The sequence below is a fragment of the Cyprinus carpio genome, chromosome B1, assembly GCF_018340385.1.
Source record: "Cyprinus carpio isolate SPL01 chromosome B1, ASM1834038v1, whole genome shotgun sequence".
Lineage (NCBI taxonomy): Eukaryota > Metazoa > Chordata > Actinopteri > Cypriniformes > Cyprinidae > Cyprinus > Cyprinus carpio.
This window is the reverse complement of record NC_056597.1, coordinates 28872358-28895410: the sequence shown is the minus strand read 5'-3', so window position 1 is coordinate 28895410 and position 23053 is coordinate 28872358. Positions and strand designations below refer to the sequence as shown.

The 23053-nt window shown below is 34.8% G+C and overlaps 1 protein-coding gene across 3 annotated transcripts in view; it reads left to right on the top strand.

The window, feature by feature from the left end:
• LOC109048794 (catenin alpha-2) overlaps positions 1–23053 on the top strand; it is a 458387-nt gene that overhangs the window by 139059 nt on the left and 296275 nt on the right. For all 3 annotated transcript variants that reach the window (XM_042717148.1, XM_042717149.1, XM_042717150.1), the window contains one exon: positions 5569–5772. In XM_042717148.1, the coding sequence (XP_042573082.1) occupies positions 5569–5772 (204 nt within the window). The remainder of the gene's footprint in view (positions 1–5568; positions 5773–23053) is intronic.

The window sequence follows — 23053 nt, the reverse complement described above, 5'->3', positions numbered from 1 at the left end:
AGAACAGCTCTTTTACCCTACAGACTGTGAGGACTCAAATTTGAATGCAAGCAAGCGTAGGCATGCGGGTGGTGTAAATAAACCATTGTGGTGGACAGAAGGCTCGCCAACACACAACACAAGCATACGAGACAGACTTCTGAAGTAGGCAGTCGCTTTACAGTGATGACAGAAACTTTTTAATAGCTTATCAAATGGAGGGAGTGTTGGTGGCACTACGATGGAGCAGGCGGTGTTTGTATGACTCAATGAGATGGAGCACCAGCCCTCTTAACCTTGCTGTATGTCCGCACACACACCAGCATTGAATGTAGGACAGTGGTTTGCTGGATTCCAGCCAGAATTAGAGACACCCTAGATAGACACTAGTCATTAATAACCTGCACTGAATAGTCACCAGCCTTGCCAACTTTGTTCGTCACATTCTTTCTGTCCTTTTCACTCTCTCTCTCACCCATGTTTTTCCTCTTTCCCGTCCTCTTGCTCCAAAGCACTTTAGTCACTGTGGAAAAGTAGGTTGCGTTCAATGCACCGCTCTCTCGTTCGCTCCCTCATTATACCGTCTTTGACAAACAACCTGTCACATTGTGTGAGAGGAGTAAGTGGCATTACCACCCACTTCTGAAACATACACACGCGCATACAGTACACTACATAACTGATTGCATCTGGCCTATCATGATCCATTTTTTACAGATGAGTTTGTGTACTCCTCAGCAATCAATCTGGACTAATTATGTTTGCTCAGACAAATTGATGGCACAGTTTCAGAATGACTTTTTTGCATTTCACTTCATTTGTCTTTTTAGTGCATATTGTATGTGTTTTGTGTCTTTATTTAGATATGTGTGGTCGTATAAATTTGAGAATTTAGATATGCTTAGGTTTATTTTCCAAAACAACAACAACAAAAACTTTAAACTACCATTCAAAACTGTAGGGTCAATATTTTTTTACATTTTGTTCAAGGAAGTCTTTTATCCTCACTAAATTTATTTCAAATAAATGTAGTAAAATACAGTTAAAACAGTAATATTTTGAAATATTTTTACAATTTATAGTTTAATTTTCATATCTATCTCCTGTGATGGCAAAGTTGAATTTTTCATATCTATCTATCTATCTATCTATCTATCTATCTATCTATCTATCTATCTATCTATCTATCTATCTATCTATCTATCAACTGTATATATCTATCAATATATTTTCCAAAAAGTGTATAGGGTCGCTAGAGACCCGAGGTATGTAAATGTGTAAGTATTTTTTTCCTGCGCAACTATATTTACATATCTGATGACTCGATATAGGCATGTCCTCAAGGTGGCACTGTTTGATACACAATGATGATGTGATGTTTCACTCATAATTACCGCAGGCATAAAACAAACAAATATCATCAGCAAAAAATTAACTGATTTGAAAGGCTTTACTGCAGAGCAATTACTATATGCAATGAAATATAAATGCTACTGCCATTTGATGCTGGATGTGGTGAATAAGCTGCCAGTGATCAAAATATTGAATATGAAGTCACTGAAAACAATAGTTTTGAGAATATGGATGAGATCGTGAATTTAAGGCAGATGCTGAGTGTACAGGGGAAGTGCGCTCTGACAATGACAGTGATGGTAAAAATCATATGCTCAAAGTGAACCCTTTTAAGTTTTAAAAGGTAATGAAATATGCTTTATTTTATTTTTCTGTAATTGTTCTTAAAATATCAAGAGTTTTTTTTTTTTTTTTTTTTTTTTTGCTATTGCAGCAGTTCTGGATATACTGTATAGGTCTGGGTTGCTAAAGACCCGGATATCTAATAATGAATGCTGAAACATTTAAGCATTTAAGGGTTAATAAGACCGAAGACTGCCTGTTAGATTTACTAAAAATGAATTATATCTCATGTTTCACCACTATAGACACATCAGAGCCATTGTCAAATTCCAGCAGATCTGGCCGAGGTGAGGCTGCTCTCGGCGGGTTTATGAGCACTGAATGGTCGCTTACACACAGGAGCTCACATCTCCAAAAATGTTGAAGCTAATTTTCAAGTAAACATTATTTTTATTTACAGACTGTATATTTGAAGTCCAAACAAGAAAATTTTTGGCTAAAATCTTATTACTTCATTCCGTGACACAAAACAGTATTTTTTTTTAAGATTATAGTGGAAATAAGGCAACTTTGGCAAGTGGAATGATACAAATGATGTAACACCTGTTGGAGTTCTGTTGGACTCTAATACCACACTCTTATCACCCAATCAGATTCGAGGACCAGAAAGAACTGTTGTATAACTATGTTTGTATGTATTTGTAAGCATTGCTATCCTTAAGCTACAGTATTTCTTCCTATCTAGAAAAGTGCTGTGATAAGGCCAAGATCCAGGCATGATGATGAATGCAATTCCCACAAGCACTGATGAGTTTTTGTTTCTTCAATCATTCTGCAAGCAATGCAATAAGCTATGCAATGCAATGCAAATACAATGATCTCGTTTATTAGTGTAATAAATGCACCTGGTTTTGCATGATTCATCAGTGCTTAAGAATCAATGCTATTGTAAAGAAAAAGAAAGCTAAAGGCCATGCAGGGGGATAAATATCAGCCACAAATATGAGCTGGATTTTCACAATCCAAATCAATTCCTGTTTAATCAAACCAGGTCTTGGCCTACATTTATTTCCTGCTTAATATTATTTGACTCGAGTACACGCTGTATTACAGAAGTCAGATGTGTTGCGAAGGCTGTTTTATGTTTTCTTTAACTAAATCGAATCATAATTGGAATATGTACTCGGCATATTGTTTCACAAAGACCTAAGTAAACCCTACAAATAGCCCCACAATCACTCAGAACAAGCATGTCGGCATCTGAAAGTTCTGCCTGTCGCTTTTCAATCAAACATTTCACACCAGTCTTTGTTTTAGCCCAGAAGAGGTCAGACCACAATAGAGCTGGGAACTTGATGCCAACCAATTTAAAACAAACCAATAAATGTCCACATATTTATCACTGAGTCATTGAGATGGCCAAGACTGCTGCTATTCCTTTTACTTAAGAGTTGATCTCCATGGCAACAGGCTATTATGGGAATGCTGTCTCTATGTCTTTTTCTTTCTCTAATTGCACTGCTGTTAGCTGGCAGTACTGCTTCTAGGTTAGCACATACAGTACAAAAGACACAAGCATCATTTCCTGCCTTTGGACATGGCAAAGAATAGGAAGTGCATGCTGAGATATTAACAACAAAAGATCTGTGAACTTCTTATTAACCGCCAGGTCTGAGTTGCAGAAGTGGCTTTCTGAATATTAGTCTTGAAAGTAAAGGGCGCAGACACAAGACACCTCTGGTTCTTCTAAATGCCACCTCCACCTCATCTGCACTGGCAAAGTCCACAAAATGCAAACTGCTGTCGAAGCCGTATTCATATATAGCTGTAAAACATAATATCGCCACTATTAATATGGTAATTTTCCCATCCTAGCCCTAGAGATCATAAAGCCTGTATTTGGTAGCAACTTTTCATCAATAAAAAGGGAGGCTGTTCTTGAGTCTGCATCCTGTGTTTAAAGACCCCATTAAATCACAATGTGGTTGTAACCGAGGCCCTGGATCTCGCCTTGAAGGTCACCTTAGCAGCTTCTGGGTATGGGCTCCAAGTGACTGTCTTCAGTGGTTAGCTAATGGAAACTATGGCAAACCTCTCACAGCGCTTGTTATCTTCTATCGGCTACACAAAGATCTCTACCATCTGGGGGCTTTTTTATTCACAGTTGTGAGACTAAGGCATACAGTATAAGACAATAATCTAAATCGTCCTCATTTGTAAGTCGCTTTGGAGACTAAGCGTCTGCTAAAGACTAAATGTAAACAATGTAATCTAAAGATTGTGATTGGATGTTTTATACAGTGCATCAAAAATTCATGTTTATGACTATAAGGTCTAAATATTTTATCCAGCATATACGATTCAGGAGAATATGTGACGGACAATCTTTTGGTTTAAAATGGAGATTGTGATTCTTACATGATTGTGGAAAAAAATAAATAAATAAAATACTGTATCTGTTTGTATTCTCATCCAATGTTTTGAGGAGGCACTGCCTCCCTTGACTCTTCAGAGGAAATGCCCCTTATGTATTAGGCTACTACACAAAATCACATGATTTACTAGAGATTCTGACAATCTTACAAAATTTGCATTTCTTCAGTCATTTTAAAAAAAAAATGCATCAATTTAAATTAATAACAATTTAAAATAAAATGAATGAAGGTGTCAGTGCATTGTTAATTAAGACTTGTTTTGTTATTGGATGAGTGTTTTGAATGAATGTCTTGAATAAATGATTGATGAGAAAAAAAGTAGTCACTTATGTTTTTCATTACAAGTGTCAGTGGAGCGTGAGCAGGGCATGTTTTGTCGCTGCCCATGTTTATTGAATGAGAGTGTATGTAATGTTTTTTCCTTGTGATATTTCTCACAAGTTAAATAACAAAGCTGAAGTGTTTCCTCCTAAATATGTTAATGGTTTTTAATTAGGGTTGGTTATCATTTGAATTTGATCAATTCCAATTCTGATTCTGCTTCTGCTTCTCGATTCCAATTCTTTTCGATTCCCAGTTTCAATTCCAATGTGATTAAATAATGATATCAAACATTTAGCCTGTCTTTTTTTGCAAACCATTTATTGGAGCTGAAAACCATGAACAAAAATCAACATCATAAAAACAAAATCTTTAAGAGCTGTTTGTGTGCAAAATAGAACTGCATGAATAAACTGAGAATATATATATTTATATATATATATATATATAGATATATATATATATATTATATATATATATATATATATATATTTTGGAACTCTCATGATTCTGAAGAAAAAACATTAGACATCTAAACAAAATCACATGTAATGTATGAATACATGAATCAATAACACACTCAAGATGTACTTGTTTCATTACTGGATGAATCTGCATTCTTGAATGAATCTCTTGTATGATTCAAAGACAAATACATTTTAACAACCCCTTTTTGCCATCTACTGGCGTCTCAATGTAATCAATAAATCTTCATTTGAAGTGTCAAATTACTTTCAAAAGGTGATTTACTCTATTTTAATTTAGGAATAGAATCACGTTGGTGTTTGAATTGTGTTTGCGATATTTAACGATCTATTAAATTAAAGTGCTTTGTCATGTTGGTGGTGACACCTTTCTTGCAACATCTTTAGCTATCACAGATATTATACTTAGCCTTTTTTTGGCTTCTGATCGCAAATGTAGCCAAACTTTTGAGCGTTTAGATTAGCGAGCAAGGTCCTGGCAGCTCGCTAGGTCCGGTCCTCACAGATGAAGAAAAAAAAAAAAAGAAAAAAAGCTCATAAGAATTGATAGTTGGATTCGAAATTTTAATTTGAAAACAAGTATCTGATTCCTGACCTTAAGTATCCGATTCTGGAATCGTAATCGATTTTTGATTCCCAACCCTACTTTTAATGTTTTAAACTAAATCTAAAAAATAAATAATAAATATCTATATTTTTTTTCTCTCTTTCAGAATAAGATAATTCTGGACCCACTAACATTCAGTGAGGCTCGATTCAGGCCGTCACTTGAGGAACGTCTGGAGAGCATCATCAGTGGCGCCGCCCTCATGGCCGACTCCTCCTGCACACGCGACGATCGCCGTGAACGCATTGTAGCCGAGTGCAACTCCGTGCGCCAGGCCCTGCAAGACCTGCTGAGCGAGTACATGAACAATGTAAGTCCTGAACAACATTTTCTGCAATGTAAGGTAGCTCGATGACTAGACTTTTTAAAGTTTTTAGTTTTTAGTTTTCTGGAAGATTATCTTGTTTAGTTTGTTCAGATTGTTTTAAATCAAACTTCATCAAATTGGATTTAGGTTTAGTGACTTTACCTGCCTTTTAAGTGTTGTTTTTATAAAGGTTTTGTGAAGGGACTAATTGATGAGACTTTTTTTTTCTCATTTTATTCTTGCACATCCTGCATTGCTTGTGAAACATTCCTAAGACCGGATGGCTAGAAAACAGACATTTACCTTCAACAACCATGGTTACAGTAGACACCTTTCATGGAGTTGACACATAACATTTCCCACAGAGTGGTTATTTATTTATCAGTGCTAACATGGAACATGAAGAGCTTTCTGGATGGAAAGCTTTAGCATCATCGCATATAGCACACTTAGGCCAGATTAGGTTATATCAGGTTATGTACATTTCTGGAGTTTTAAGCAAGGGAACTTTCAGAATGAAAATTCCAATATGGCTGAAGCTATATCAAAGCTACACTGTCAGAAATTTTAGTTTGTGTGGTATGTTGTACTTTTCTCCAGCTGTAGTGTATGGAAAGGCCTGCTCAGCTAAAACAAGTCAGGATTATTGCTTCCTGACATACAACTGAATTTATTTGGTAGACTTTATAATGTTCATACACTACTGAAATTTAAAGATGCTTTTGAAGAAGTGTCTTATGCTCACCAGGGCTGCATTTAATTGATCAAAAGTACAGTAAAAGCAGTAATATTCTGACTGAATATTTTTTTTTTTCTGAATTGAATTTTTAGAAGCCATTTCTCCAGTCATCAGGAACATTTGATGAATAGATGAAGTTCAAAAGAACAGCATTTATTTGAAACTCAAATATTGTGTAACATTATGTCTTTACTGTCTCTATTGATCAATTTCATACATCTTTGCTGTATTCATTTCTTTCAAAAAAAAAAAAAAAGTTTGGGGTCAAACTTTTGTACAATACTGTTTGCATATATATAAAGCAACAATTTCCTTATTTATCTTCTGACCTTCAGTCATAGATCATTCATGGATAGATACTGACTGTTCATCTTGAGAAAGTTCACAAGTTAAAGGGGTCTTAATATTCTTTGATAAATCAATACTCTGACATTTCGCCATTCACAAACACTTCTTTTATGTGTCTGTTGGTGTTTGATATATTTGACTCGAATGAAACACTTTAAAGCAGACAATCATATAGAATTATCAAGGTGGTGTGTATGCATATTTGTGTGTGTGCGACTATGCGTGTCAGTTACTTTGAAACAGGTGTCAAAAAGCCATTGGCAAGTGTTCTGTAATATTGATCTATATGATATCAATAGGGCTGTCTGGCTCTGATGCTATGCAGTATTCAATGGCAGCCAGCTATAATCTAATGTCTGTTTCTTAGTGCTGGTGTGTTCAAGCACCATGCAGAAATAGAGGGATATAAAATACAACCTCTCATTCGATTAGCGATGCCCCTTTAGTCAAAACACTACATCAGTGGAGATGAATATCACATCAGCACTCCAATTACAAGCTCCTGCTCTGGGAGGAAATGTGTTTGCGTGGCTAGGAGTTTTAGTCTCTCAAGATATTAATTTTATGTGTGTTTATTTTGGGCATGTTTATATTTGTGCCTTTGTATTAGGTGTGTGCGATAATGACAAAAATGACATCTCAATGTTTTCTGGAATTTTGTCAAAACAATAATTAGGCAATATTTAGTAAGAGACTATAGGGCTGTTAACAATAAAAATAAATCAGTATCAACAACATTTTTCTTCGCATTGCAGATGTGGGACAGTTGCATTGCAGACTCAAGTGGCATTTAGATGCATTTACACAGATTGTTTAATGGATGTTGAATACTGATATTTGTTGAATACTGATATTTGATACTGAAATCTTTTTTTGGGGGGGGGGGAATTTACTTTAAATATAAACCTAAAATTGAGTCATTCATTTAACCAATTCGTTCAAACGGCTGACTGATTTGGTAACAAAACCAAATGTTGTGTGTTATTCAGAGAGGCAAAACAGTTGTGGATTTGTTTGAAACTATTTTTGTTGATGAAATACAGCAAAAACAAGAACTTGTGTCTAAAATGTAAGTCAATCAATATTAACTTCTTGTTTATTGGACTTCTAATCAATTTCACATTTACAGTATTGCTGATATTTGGATAAAAACATATTCTTTATGTGATATTAACTATATCAGATTATATAAATATAAAATGTAAAAGTATTTTAATAGACTACAGTAAATCGTGCAGTGAAAGTGTGAACTCTGTGCTTGCACAGTAATCTAACTTAAATCATGTAGTGTTATGTGTACTCTGTGTGTGTTTTTGTGTGATAGAGCAGTATTTTGTTGTTAAACTTCTTCAGTTCATCATTTCTTGTGTGTGTAACACTTTTGATTGACATCTTGAGTTATTAGAAATATATATATATACTCACTGATGTCAAATTGCATATTGCATGACAACAATTATGATATTATCATAGACAATATATATCGCACACCCCTACTTTGTATGCTTTTATTAGTACATATGCATTTTCATTGTACATGTTCTATATACTGATATTAATATGTTTTCCATCCTAGAATCTTCATATTCATAGGCTGATCCTGGTATATAAACGCTTTTTATCATTCATTCTTTCATTCATTTTACTAACACAAAAATGTATAAAGTTTTGTTGTTTTAATTTCTGATACCTTGCTTTTAATGTGGTAAAGTGCTATCTAATCTGATCTGATCTCCAAAAACACATATTTCAATCTTGCTTACATTACATTATTTTTTACATTATCATACTATTCATGTTTCACATCCTCCTATTCCCTCACAACTAACTAACCCCACATCCTTAACTACTGTTATTTCTTAGATCACTTTAAGGTGATTCATTATTTTTGGTAGTTTCTGCTAGTGAGCTACAGCTGCAGGCATGGAAGTATGTGCTAGCAATCTAAACCAAAGACCAAAGAGATGGCAAAACTTGAAACAGTACAAATTATTTATTTGATATCTCTATGCTATATGCCAAAACTCTAAAAAAAATAAAATAAATATATATCCCAACAGTGATGTGTTTTATTCTGGTAGAAGAGAACACAAGTTTACATGTAAACGTTATTTACATCTAGCTTCTGGGAATTATGGGTACAGAGAGGAAGTGAGAAATTGTGTCTGATTTCTACACTGTACACAAAAATTACCATTGGTTCAGTTTCTTTTAAAACCTTTTCAACTTCTGCCACCGTCATTTCACCTTTTGCTCTAATCGTTCTTCAAGCTCAAGCCTGAACTACTTTTGGAACGGCACGAGCTTAATCAATGTGCTGGTTTGCAATAAATTAAATTTAAGTGACAAGAGAATGTCCATACTTGTCCTTGCCGGTGGTGATCGCTGATTGGTGACACCCGCCCAGACTCCCAGACCACTGCTGAATCATCAGAATTGGCTGATTTAGTTACGGCAGCCCAGACAGGCCAATCTATCAATTGATCGGTTAGAGTAATGCATTGCTGACCTGGGTCAAGGGAGCTCAGGCTTGTGGCTAGAGGTTGAAGGGGTCTAGGGCTTTGTGGGTGTGGTGGTTCACCTCGCTAGCCTGGCCTGCAGTGCACTAAAGAGGATTTAGGGAGTTGGTTAGCAGAGCTTAATCTTGCACTTAGCGGGACGTGACATTCTGGCGGTCACACTGCATTTAAAGAAGATGGATGCCTATGTTCTTCGGCCCACCAGGGGGCTACACAGAAAGACTTGATCAAGAGGCAGGGTCTCCGAACACTCCATCAGCCTAACACCGCTGCTACCAGCCGCAAGAGTGTAAAAAAAAAAAAAAAAAAAGTGTAATGCAGGATAAGTCTTCAGTATATTTAGTCTATACAGTCTTACTCTCGCTTTTAGGAGAAATTTAGCATATCAACAGCTTCAAAGCTGATAATCCAGTATGGACTACATGCCACAAAACTAGCATGATATCAAGGCTAGAAGCTGTTAAAGTTTAATTGTTTTGAAGTATTTTGAGCAAATCAATTAAGTGAATAAATCAGTGACTCATTCATAAAGACAAGCTGAATTTGGAAAACAAACTAGCAAATTACACTTACTTTTTTTTCTGAATTCAGTCCAATTGGATTAATTACTGAATGTTTCAGCATTTTGAACAAATTATTTAAGTGAATGACTCAATGACTTTCTTTGATTTGCCTCCTACTGAAAAAAAAAAAGAATAATGCACTGTAATATTATATTATATTATATTATATTATATTATATTATATTATATTATATTATATTATATTATATTATATTATATTATATTATATTATATTATATTAGATTAGATTAGATTAGATTATATACTGATCTGATCTGATTTTTTTTTTTTCTTTTAGTGAAATTAGTTGATATCGTAGCTCAGTTTAAGTGTTTGACTATACAGTTCAGAATCTTCCAGAACTTTTGTTTTATCATTATTTAAATAAAAGGTCTATAGTATACAAAAGTTACAGAATGTTGTGACTTTCTGCCCATATCCCTAGGACAGTTAATAACAAGCTCTTGTGACACGACACGATAATGTCATGTGACTGCTGGTGCCTCTGCACATGTGTCCTCCCAGCCGTACAGGCGCTTTGATGCCTCAATTTGGCAAGTGCTAGACACCGTCTAACTGGACAAGACCAGTCATTTCAAAGAAAATAACCCACAGCATGCACAAGAAAAAGCCTTTCTTTTGCTCTTACCATCCGTCTGCATCAGTGCAAAACCTGCCCCCAAAGACACAAACAAAAATACACATGCATATCACACATTCCCCTTCAAGCTTTCAAGCAAAGTCTCCTGCAAATATCTCCTGTGATTTGCTCTCTCTACTTCTGCTAGCATGACTTTTGCTGTTCTATTAGCCTGGCTACAAGAATGTTGAGTCATCTTGGTTCTATTCTAGCCTGTCTGAAGATTGAGGTCTCTTTCATAGCTGTTGGCTACAACTGATGTTTGTAGCATTTGGAGGTATGCTGTATGTTTGGCATCTCCTGCGTCCATTACCGATGACTGGAGAGAAACACACAGCGTGATAGTCTGCAGGGAACCTGGACTCATGTGAGCTTTTGTTTTCTGCATCTGAAGAGACCAGTGGGGCTGTAGGTTTTCCAAGACTTTAACTGCATCTCTACTTGATGGCTCCTGCTGCTTGTTTAACTTTCCCATCTCGAGCTTTCCAACCTCATTAGACATCATCTCCTCTTCTTCTTTCTCTCGTTTTCTCCTTGCTGACAAGGTTTCTTCCGGCTTCTTTTGTAGCATCACACATGAAATACTCCATATAACATGTTTTTTTTTTTTTTTTTGCCCCAGTTTGCAGGGATGCAAGGCTTTAAAATTCCCCAGCGTTTTTCCGTTAAAATAAAATAACGACCTTTATTTCGATAGCACCTTTCATTCAAGGAATTCAGCAAAAAAAAAAAAAAAAAAAAAAACTAAACAAAAAATAAAACCTAACATAATTATAACAAAATAATTATTTTAAATATCCTACTTCATAATAATTTATAAAATGTATTAATATACATAAAATGGAAATTAAATCAATGACTAATAACATAAAATAAAACTGCTATAGTTTAACTTTGAATAAAAAAGACAGCCATAAATATTAATATTGCAGGATTACTGTTGTTCAGTATAATAATAACAGGGTTTTTCCTGACTTAAAATGAGGCGGAGGTGGTACCATCTTGATCATGTGCACACAATGTACCCACCTTTCAGCTGGCTAAAACAAACACTTTTTTACATGCAACATATTTTAGGTATTATAATAAATATAAGATTGAAAAAAAAAAAATACAATTGTAAAGTTACATTTTACAAAAACAAACCTGTTGAACATTAAATTAAATAGAACATACCAGCTAAAAGCCCTTTTGTACTATAGGTGAACAAAAACATAACATTAGGTTGTTAAACACTTCATGAAATTTAAATACATAACTTACAAAAAATAAAGTTTTAATAATTTTAGTAGTAGCCTAGTAGTAGCAGTATGTATATTTTGCTGAACAATAGTGATATATTTCTGCCGCAGTGTCTTCAAAATAAACTAGACTTTTATTTTGACAGGTTGCTGTGAATACCTTTACATTTCTATGTGTATATGATATGGCGCTAGTTTTACTTAAATGAAATGGTCAAATACTCATGAAGTGACTCTCAGAGCAGTTCTGGAGATGTTGTTCATGTATTTATGTCAAACAAAAAACAAAAAAGTGCATAGTTTGGAGTGGCATATGGCTGAATAAATGATGACAATGATGATTTTCATTTTTGGAAGAACTTTCCCTTCAAGGATGCATATGCTCTCATTTGGTTTATCGTAACTCTCATTTTTTTCATAACCAGTCCTCAGGCAGGTGAAGCTGCCATTGTCACAGATAGCAGACTAGGAGACATAATTAATGTCAAGCATTCAAGCCACAAGCATTTCTCACAATTAAGCTTTCTCTCCCCTCATGTCAAGCTGACTTAATGCCAAGACTCATATTAGACCCTTACATTAGATCACTATTTCTTAAATTCTCTCAGTGAGATCCTTCTTACCAATGTCAGGTTAGAAGAAATGTCTTAGCTCATGGCTCATCCTCTGAGTTGCTGGTGCTCTTGTGCAAGATGTCTTTTTTGCTTATAATAAATGTCCTCACTAGACTTGACCTTTCTGAGGTCATCACAAATCAAAGATCACCTTAGGCATTTCAGGTTTGTTTTTTTGTGGCATTCCTCACCCACTTCCTCATCGAGAGCCTCTTTCCAGCCAGATTCCACACTTATGCCCTATTAAGCAGCCTGTATGGAGCGATCCATCAGCCTTTTCCCATTGCGACTTGAATACCCTCCCTTCCATCTGTCAGGCCCTAATGCCCCTGGCTTGTTTTGCTCCACCAATGAGAGACAGTGTATGGGCCCATTCCAAATACACAAGTCGTAGACTCAGAGCGTAATTTACAAAGCATGCAATCTGCGTTTGTTTCCCCCTACTATCTGCAATAGTAGAGATGCCTTATATCTTGGTATAATAATAAGTATAAACTACATTTAAAAGTTTGTATTCGGGGAGGATTTCTGTAATAATTATCTTATGCTCACCATGGCTGAACTTTCAGTAGACACAATTTAAAATAACCATTTTATTTTTTTAGTAGATTTTTAATTTTTTTTTTTTTAATGTAATTTATTCTTGTGTTTGCTGAAATATTATTTATTTCTGTAAAGCTGAATTTTCAGTAAGCATTACTACAATCTTCAATGTCACACGATCCTTCAGTAATCATTCTGTTTTTCTCCCGAGGATTCTATGATGAAATTTTAAAAGAACAATATTTAATTAATTAATTAATTAATTAATTAATTAATTAATTAATTAATTAATTAATTCATTCATTCATTCATTCATTCATTCATTCATTCATTTATGGATTTTGTGATTTTTGTAACAATGTAAAATTCTTTACTATCACTATTATCAATTTAATCTTTTTGAACAGTGCTGTATGTATATCGTATGTATGTGTTTATTTATCAGATTGTTCTGTGTTGGTTGATATTAGATTTTAAATCTTACACTGCTGCCGTCATCTAACAGACTTAAAATTCATTTTTGAAACACTATTTAATCGTACTTAATTTTTGGCAAATCTCAAAATGATAATCTGTTTATTATACTGCATATTACAATGACTAAATTCACTTGTAGCATTTAAAACACTTGATTTTGTTTAATTTTAATTATTTGTTAAATTCTTATTATTCTTATTCTTTTTATTATTATGATGATTATGATGATGATGATGATGATGATGATTATTATTATTATTATTATTATTATTATATTTTAACGTACATGTTTTCAATTAAATTAATAAATAGAAATGATCACCTATCAGTATCAGGCAGAAATTTAACATAGATACTTTCTTACTCAAAAGTGCCATAATTGCAGGGACAAAATGAACTTTTGACTTCTGTAGATCCTCTGCACCTTCACAAATGCATTTGAAACCAGTAATGAGAAAAGTAAGAGGACACACAGTTGCAAACTCTCAAGGAGGGACTTTTTATCTCCCAATTTCCTTTACAAGGACTCTTGCCTGCATGCTGGCCTTGGCCTTGCTCTGATAATGCAGGGAGAGAAGGACACAAGCGAGAGGTGCATTTCTTTTACATTCTTTTCCCCCTCACGGTTTTTCCCAAGCTCTGGTTCTATCTGTGTTAAACTAGACTTGCACTGCCAGTGACTCCTGTCCCTCCCTCCCCGAAAGAGAGGTTTGCAAGTTAGAAAACACAGTTGGTCTCCATATATAGTCAAAGGGCTTAATTCAACACCACTATGCAAGATAATTCAGGCAGGGTAGGACTTTATAATTCCCCAACATTTTCATTAATTTGCTCCTCATGTTTGCTGCCTACAGTAATCAGGGGAATGAAATAAGGCTCAGAATGATGATAAATCACTCTGTGGCCATGTTTTCTGCAGTGCTGCTTTATTACTGAACGGTGATGAGGGTGAAAATAGTTTTCGTATTGCTCTGTGAGTCAGGGGAGGGAGGATTGTGTGTGTGTGTGTGTGTGTGTGTGTGTGGGAGATGTGTCATTTTCTACCCTCTTACCAGCTGTCATTTTCTTTTTTTCTTTTTTTTCCTGTGTGTTTTGAGCAAACATGCACTCATCTACACAAAAAATTTTATTTTTTTTCTCTTTCTCTATCCATATAAAATGAAAATGTTTTGTGTGAGTGAACTTGTTAGTATGTGGAGGTCTTCTTATTCTCAGTTTTTTTGTTCAACCTGTTTTTTGTTGTTGTTTTGTTTTTTGTTTTTTTTCTCTCTGTTAAATTTGTTTGCTCCAGGCTGAATGAGCATCTCACTCATTTCATTTTGGGTTTGTTTGTTTTGGTTTGAGCCTGCCCATGAGTTTTTGTGTATGGCTGTGTATGAATCTTGGGGTTATCAGGGTTTAAAGGCCTGACTGTGAATCTGAACAGGGCAAAATCAATCTTGCTGTGGTGCCTTTCTTTGTGTATTTTTTTTTTCTTTTTTTCCCCCATCTGAATGACTCACTGGTCATTCAGCTGTTTTCTTGGTGCAAGTATCAGTATGCTGAGAATGTGATATGTATACCTGTATCCCTGTATGTAAAGGATTGAAGATGCTCATTTCCTGCAAAACCACCTTGAAATAAGCTGTTATATTGGAAATAGCTATTGAATCACCTCATCTAAAAACATCTGGAGTTTGTGTTCTTGAGATGTGGAAGAATGAGTTATTTTATTTTCTTCAGTCAGTTTTATTTTAAATGGATGGTTGACTCAAAAACTCATTATTTTCTGACCTTCTGTGTGTCATTGTTTTTTTTTTTTTTTTTATGAAACACAAAGTAGAACTTTCGATCAATATTGACTCTTTTCTGTTCAAAGACTGCTCAAAGTGACCTTGGCTTTATAAAGCTTCAAAAAGGACAAGAAAACCACAAAAGCCAAAAAAGGTATCTATATCACTCACATATGCACTTTATTCCAAGCATGCATACAATTCCAGTAAGCTGATGATTATTTTCTTGCTCATGTCATTCCAAACCTGTAAGACCTTCGCTCATGTTCGGAACACAAATGAAGATATTTTTGATGAAATCCGAGAGCTCTCTGACCCTCCCATAGACAGAAAGAGTACTACCATGGTCAAGGCACAGAAACATTGTAAGAACATTGTTAAAATAGTCCATGTGACATCAGTGGTTCAACCATAATTTTACGAAGCTACAATAATACTTTTTGTGCGCAAAGAAAACAAAAATAACGACTTTATTCAAAAATTTGTCACCCTGGCGCCATATCACGTGTTTTGATCTGAACGTAAACAACGTATGCTGTTTTGTGTCAGCAGCACCATGCGGAAACATTGATTTCATTCAGATCAAAGCGTAAACAACGTATCCGCGTTGTGCTGCTGACACAGAACAGCATACGTTGTTTACGTTCAGATCAAAGCATGCGCATGCCTTGTGATAATCTCAAAAAATGGCTCCAGGGTGATGCGGAGGAGACAAATTGATGAATAAAGTTGTTATTTTTTGTTTTCTTTGTGCACAAAAAGTTTTCTTTTAGCGTCGTAAAATTACGTTGAACCACTGATGTCACATGGATTATTTTAACGATGTCCTTGCTATGTTTCTGGACCTTGATTGTGCTAGCATCCCTGCTGTCTATGGGAGGGTCAGAGAGCTCTCGGAATTCATCAAAAAATATCTTAAATTGTATTCCATAGATGAACGAAGGTCTTTCGGGTTTGGAACAACATGTGAGTTATTAATGACATAATTTTAAGTCTGAATACCATTCTAAAAGGGGAGTTTATTCTGTGTTCTTTCTATTGTATTTTTATCTCATATATTTTTAATTACCCTTTTCAGAATGTGACTTTTGTCAGGTCGGTAGATATGCCTGAGTGTCATTTGAACAGTTAGTCCTGTTCAGTGTGATGACGCATGACAGGTCAACATGTCTGGTTCACTCTTAGTCATGCACATTCCTCTCTGTAAATAATCACTTGTGTGAATAGCATCAGCCTTTTTTTGAAAAGTCTCAGTGTCCATCCAGTGAATTAGCTTTCTGCTCCGGCTTGACGTCAACATTCCCTCAGCATCCTTATTGCATGCTTCCTTTAATAAAGTCTGGAAACTACTGTCTGCCAACAGTCAAGATCGCTTTCAATTAAGGACGTTTCAGAGGCATCGGGGCGTGAATCAGAACACCCGCCACTCGAGCGGGTCTCTAGACGCTGACGACGATGTATGCAAATGCGTGTCTGTGCCGCAAGGCCACGCCCTTCTCCACTGAGGTGATGCACCCAACCAGGATTTAATTGGGTTTTTAGGCTATTTCATATAAAGGGGAAGAGATGGAATTAACTAGAGACTAATTAATGTAATAAGAGCTCTCAGAGCTGCATGCCCATCGCATTAGCTGCGATGGCACTTCCCCATCCTCCCCACCGAAATTCAACTTGACCATACCCCCCACCCTTAAGAGCCGTCTGTGGTGAGAGTGGCTAACGGGATTGACATTGATAGGTGGATGGAGCTGTGGAATCGAGTGTAATTGCGTTAAACGGGCAGACATGGATCTGAGGAGCAGGGCTCTAACTATGTTAGCATGCTACATATGTTAGCGTTATGAATGCAGGGGTGAACTCGGTTGGGTGATGGAGCATGAAGTTCATCCTGCTGGTGGAGAAGTACATGCTGGGCTGTAGGGGTAAACCATGTGGAACTGTTCAATCAGAAATCAGAGTGAAAGAGCGAGAGGAATGTGGAGAGAGAACATTGGAGAATAAAGGAGATGTTTAGAAGAACACTGACTTATGGGCCTGCCGTTTACCTTTAGACAAGAATCAATTTGAATCAATTGCTTTTAGACAATAATCAATCATTCAGGTTTATTGCTACTGTTATCATTTTCAGCGTTTTTTTTTTTTTTTTTGCCCCTTAGTAGGTTGGTAATGATAATGCACACATAAACTGAGTTGACGTGTCATTTGACTTCATTGCAGTCACTTGCTTTCACATTGCTTCACATATGCTTTCACTCGCCTATGTGTGCTCTTGTATTGTCAAACCAAAAGCATTTGTCTGCATGAGTGATTGACGATCACTTTATTTCACTTTGAATCAACTTTGTTAAACCTATGCAACAGACATTTTGATTTAAAAGAGCCTCTTTTTATTTTGTATTAGGTTAAAAGTGTTATATAAGATTTTGCATGTATATAGGATCAGCAAAAAAAAACTTAATTTTTTACTATTATATAAATAAATAATGTGACTAAATCAGTTATTCCTTACTTCAAACACACACACAAAAAAAAAAAACACACAAACAAAAATATATATATATATATATATATATATAATATATATATATATATATATATATATATATATATATATATATATATTTGTGTGTGTGTGTGTCTCATCAAAACTGTCAGCCAGTCAAACCATAATCAAACTAAATGCACTTGTAAAATAAAAGCTCTGTAAGTCTGTTATTTTTTTACCCATAGTATTGATTTTTCTGTTCTTTTTTTTTTTTTTTTTTTTTTGGATATAATTGAGTCATTGTACAGATGACAATTTTAATTATATTAGAGAAAACAAAAAGAAAAAATAACAAAACACATCCCCCTCAAAAAAAAATAACATATTGAAAAAGTTCATTATTTTCCATAATGTAAAAATAAAAAAAAAAATTTCAAAAAATTTATAGATTCATTGAACACCAACTGAAATATTTCAGGTCTTTTATTGTTTTAATACTGATGATTTTGGCATACAGCTCATGAAAACCCAAAATTCCTATCAGCACTTTCAGATTTCCTTTAATTGATCTTGTATATTTGGTACACGTTTACCATAATTCAATATCTACAAGATATGCTTAATGGCATACAAGATCAACCTTAATGAATCTATTGAGCATGTACTCAACAATGATGTCAGCCATTGTTGGGCCTTTTCTCATTCCTCAAAGTACAGCTGCGTCACACGTGAGAATTCAGCCTTTGTTAACGTTCCTCTGCAGGTCTTTGTCCTGTCAGCAGCACCAAATGTGTAGTGTTAATGCCTTTTCTTTTTGCAGCTCAGAGCTCCATAAATATTTTCTGTCAACATGCAAACATTTATAAATAAGTCATATCACCCAATGTTTCAGCGTGGTTTCATGCACACCCTTCAACCGGGGAAAATGAATGTCCGTCTCGCCCCAGTTTATTGTCCCCCCTTGTTAACTAAATGAAAACATGGAATATAAATGCAGGTCTAAAGACCAAGGCACTGCACTCACTTATAATATTTCACACAGTACATACAGATATGAGAGTGAAATGACTCAGCTGTCTATATATATATATATATATATATATTTTTTTTTTGAGTGCATTTCAGTTTTAACATACATTTAAGTCGAGAAATAAATTTTCTTTTATATATACAAATATTGCATTTCATATATAAAATACATTTAATTAAATAAATAATTTGACTGTGTCTGTTTTTGTCTTTGTGACCGAATGAGAATGCTTAACAAAGCCACATGCTTAGTGATTCGATAAACCAAGAATTTGATTTGCTATATAGGACATTTACAATGACAAATCAGCACAATGTCTCAAACTAAATCCTGCTTTAGTTTATATGACCTTAGACTTAGTAAAGCCATGTACTTGGGATTGTCTTATTTGGACAAAAGTACTCAATAAGCTTCCAATTAAAAAGAAAAATACTTAAATGTTTTAATGCTTGCTATCTGCAAACCCACTTTGTAGTCAGTTACATAATGTATGTATTTTTTCTTCTTCTTCTTCTTCTTCTTGGAAATTGAAGTCTGTCTGTAATGTGAATGATGGCTTATGGTTAACATGACCTCCATTAAGCACCCACAATCCCAACAAATGTCAAGAACTGAACAGTGTTAATTTTGACATGCATATTTCATTTAGTCTTAGACTTTATCTTGAGACAAAAATGCCCAATAGTCTGGTAGATATTTTATATGTAGTCTTCAAACAAAAATCATCATTAATTCTTCTCTCTTTAGACCCAATCAATTAAGCGTATGAGAAATTTGAATCAAGGATTGAATTTGGAAAAAAAACTTGCATAAATGGTGACAATTTTCATTTTTGGGTGAACAATCCCTATAACAGTAGTGAAAAGGGAGCAACTTATAAACTTGCAGTCCAGTGACAGGGACGCACATTTTAAAGGACAGGACAGTAGCCTATAGGATGTATTTTGAATGTCCGGTAGTCTTAAAATAACATTATAGTTCTGTCTCGTCTTGTTAACGAGATAAATTTCATCAGTTTTTATCATCAGTTATGAGTTTTAGCTCGTCAAAGTCTCGTCTTAGTCACAGAAAAAAATGTTTGTTAACGAATATTTTTCGTCGCCATCTGCATTGACGCAATTAACACTGGAACTGAAGTATATTCTTCACTTGTGCAGTTAAACCAATATAATGCAAATAACTTGAAAGCATCTAAAGATGAAGTGAGTATTTTAGAAATGACAAAATTGCAGAAAAAAAACAATAATAAATTATCTGCGCTGCATCTTCTTCATGTCAGACCATTTTTTTATACTTTATTTTTTATTTTTTTTATTTTGCTGTTTAAATATATATATATATATATATATATTTATATATATATATTATATATATTATATTATATATATATATATATATATATATATATATATATATATATATATATATATACACACACACACACACACACAAATGCCCTCCATTTATTTCATGAATGAGTTCAAGGCCAGGCCACAGCTGGGCCACTCAAGGACATTCACAGAGCTGTCTATAAGCCACTCTTGCTGTGTGTTTAGGTTCCATCAGCTTCTTGGTCACCAGTCTAACCAAAGTCCTTCTCCATTAGTTGCTCAGTTTGGCCAGCAGGACAGCTCTAGGAAGAGTTGTAGTTATTTCAAATGTCTTCCATTATGGATAATGAAGGCTACATGCTTCTGTGAACCTTCAATGAAGCAGGATTTTTTTTCTGAACTCTTCCCCAGATGTGTGGCTTGACGCAAACCTGTTTCTGAGCTCTACAGGCAGAATTCCAATGCATTTTTAGCTATTAGACCTTTTATTAAGATGTGTGTGCCATTCCAAATCATACCTATGCAATTGAATTTGCCACAGGTTAACTTCACTTGAAGATTAGTAACATCTACAAGCAATATGAACGCTCCTGAGATAAATTTCAACAGTCCCATAAGGGTTTGAATACTTATGCAATGGAATCATTTAAGGTTTTTTTTTTTTTTTTTTTTTTTTTTTTTTTTTTGATAAATTTGCAAATATGAATATGTTAAACCCCCCCCCCCCCCCCCCCCCTTTTTTTTTTTTTTTTGCCATTATGGTGTATGGAGCGTATGATGTGAAAAATGTGTGTGAAAAAAAAAAAAAAAAAAAAAAAAAAAAAAAAGGAAATTAAAACAATTTAACATAAAGGCAGCGACCCGGGCACCGCAGCATAAATGGCTGCCCACTGCTCCGGGTGTGTGTTCACTGCTGTGTGTGTGCACTTTGGATGGGTTAAATGCAGAGCAAGAATTCTGAGTATGTCACGTCACTGTCGCTTTCATATATATACTGTATACACACACACACACACACACTGCTGTTCTATAGTTTGGGATTATTAAGATTTGTAATGTTTTCAAATGGAGTCTCTTATGCTCATCAAATATGTATTTATTTGATCATAAAAACAGAAAGAAAAAAAAAACTGTAATATTGTAAAATATTATTGGGATTTCTAATATTTCAATATACTTTAAAATATAATTTATTTCTGTGACGCAGCACTGAATTTTTATCATCCATTACTCCAGTCCTTAGTGTCACATTATCCTTCAGAAATCATTCTAATATGCTGATTTATTGCCAGTGTTGAAAACATTGTGCTGCTTAATATTTTTTGGACCCTTTGATACTTTAACTTTTGATTATTTGATGAATAATAATACTAATAAAAAAATTATTCGTTGTCATTGTTATTTTGCATTTTAAGGTGAATGATCCCTGTAGCTAAACATCATCAAGGCCAGATCAGACCAGTCACCTCTTCACTTACTGACTAGAAATCAAGCCGATAGAGGACATAGACATGGCTAGATTATGGTCATGGTGGCTATAAATCTGATTAGTATTGTTTCTAACCTGCAACAGTGCCACAAATGACATTAATTGTTCTTATCAGACCAATAAGACCCTCCTTTCCTCCTCAACCCACAGATCAGAGCGACTGCTCATCAGTTTATCTGACGTGAGCTGTTGCTATTAGTCTGTCTGGGTTTTACGGCCCTATCCTGTAAACACGAGGGTAACGGGGGCCGCTGAGTACAATTTATAGAAGCTCGACAGGCTATTTACACAAGCCAGACAGAAAAATGGTTCTGATAGTAGATCTTTTTATCAAAAGAGCTGATCTCCTGTGTGGTGGTATATAGTTGAATGCATTTTAACCTTGACAGATTCAAAACCGCTTTGCTGATGGTTAATATTAAAACAATACTGGGAGAGGAGGTCACTAGAGCATTTGCCGTGGAAGCAGAGTCCATTTATCATAAGAGTTTGCTTGGTGTGAAACTGTAATTTTACTCTGGTTTGGATTTATATATATATATATATATATATATATATATATATATATATATATATATATATATATATATATATATATATATAGATATATATATATATATAGATATATATATATATATATATATATACATACATATACATACAGACATACAGTTGAAGACAAAATTATTACCCCCCATGAAATGTCAGTTCTTTTTTGGTTATTTCCCAAGTGATGCTTAACAGAGCAAGGACATTGTAACACATTATTTCTTCTTATATTTTTGCTAAAGTCAGTATTATTAGCCCTCTTAATAAATTATCTGTTCGATTGGCTACGGAACAAACCACTGTTGTTCAATGACTTGCCTAACTAACCTAACTTGCCTAATTAACCCTCTAAGCCTTTAAATTGCACTGTAAGCTGAGGATCAGTATCTATTAAAAAAAATATATGTATGCACTGTCATAATGGCAAAGACATACTGTAAACATTTGTTTAGACTTGAGAAAAAGAATTGCTAATGCTCACAAAGGAGGAGAAGCATTTACAGTACACGTTAATCAGTGTTTTCAAGTGTCAAGAACTGCCGTGAGAAGTATTATCAAGTAGTTTGAAGAGACCCACATAGTGGAGAACTGTGGCAGGGAGTGAAAGATTTCATAAATATGCAGACACAGAGTACACACACACACATATTATGTAATCAAAAACTTTTATTTTGGATGCGATTAATGGCGATTAACAGTTTGACAGCACTTTTTTTTAGTGCAAGGTTAAGAACACTTGCTTGAATGAGGTAATTTGAGAAGATATCAAATCATTTATTCCATCAAACAATTTTCTGATTTCTCATAGCAGTTGTGCGTTTTGCCCTCTCTCCCTTTCCTTCTCTGCTTCTCTCCTCCTACGCCATCAGATAGGTGAGGCTTTGACCTTAATTCTTCACGGTCTGTCAGCCGCTCCCGGGCTGGCACAGCGGGTCATCAATAAT